At 35.7% G+C, this 558-nt stretch overlaps 1 protein-coding gene across 1 annotated transcript; it reads left to right on the top strand. All coding sequences in view use genetic code 12, as the record gives it.

The window, feature by feature from the left end:
* Nucleotides 1–275: 275 nt before the first annotated feature.
* KGF57_001947 (uncharacterized protein) lies at nucleotides 276–558 on the top strand (the record flags this gene model as incomplete). The annotated part of the gene is made up of 1 exon (XM_051751206.1): nucleotides 276–558. A coding segment is annotated over one exon (283 nt), but the record flags the coding sequence as incomplete, so codon positions are not given.

The raw sequence follows: 558 nt of genomic DNA, 5'->3' as shown, positions 1-558 counted from the left end.
TAACTTTTCCATATATATAGAGTCACTAAAGTTATATCTACCGATAACGTTGTGACAATACTGCTTATAAGGCTTTAGATATCACCTAAAGTCTCACTTATATCGATTTCCCTACAGTTGCAAAAAAGTTTGATATTCTCAATCTTCCCAATATTCACCAAAAATTTACCAAAACTTTACCAAAAAAAAAACTTTAGCATTTCAACATTCCCTTTTCTTCCCTACTCAACAATCTACCTTCCGTTTACCATTTACTCAACATTAAATATACAATAATGAAGTCCATCAACGTTAACTTTATTACTCCTGAAGAGTTATACCAACTTATCGATTTTAAAAAGGTCGATGTCACCAAGGTTATTCCCGGATTTGATCCATCAGCTGGCTTCATGCTTACTTCGCCAGCATTTTTCACCCCATTTGAGGAAGACCACCAACCTGTCATTCAATGTGACAGCCCAGAATCATTACCATCATTATTACCACCATCACCACCATCACCTCCATCACCACAAACTCCGTCAGTTCCAAACTTTGAATCATCTGAAATCAAAAGTT

This window comes from Candida theae, assembly GCF_024610275.1.
Source record: "Candida theae strain CBS 12239 chromosome Unknown scaffold95, whole genome shotgun sequence".
Taxonomy (NCBI): Eukaryota; Fungi; Ascomycota; class Pichiomycetes; order Serinales; family Debaryomycetaceae; genus Lodderomyces; species Lodderomyces theae.
Note: the sequence above shows the minus strand (reverse complement) of the source record. Positions and strands in the feature narration are given on the sequence as shown.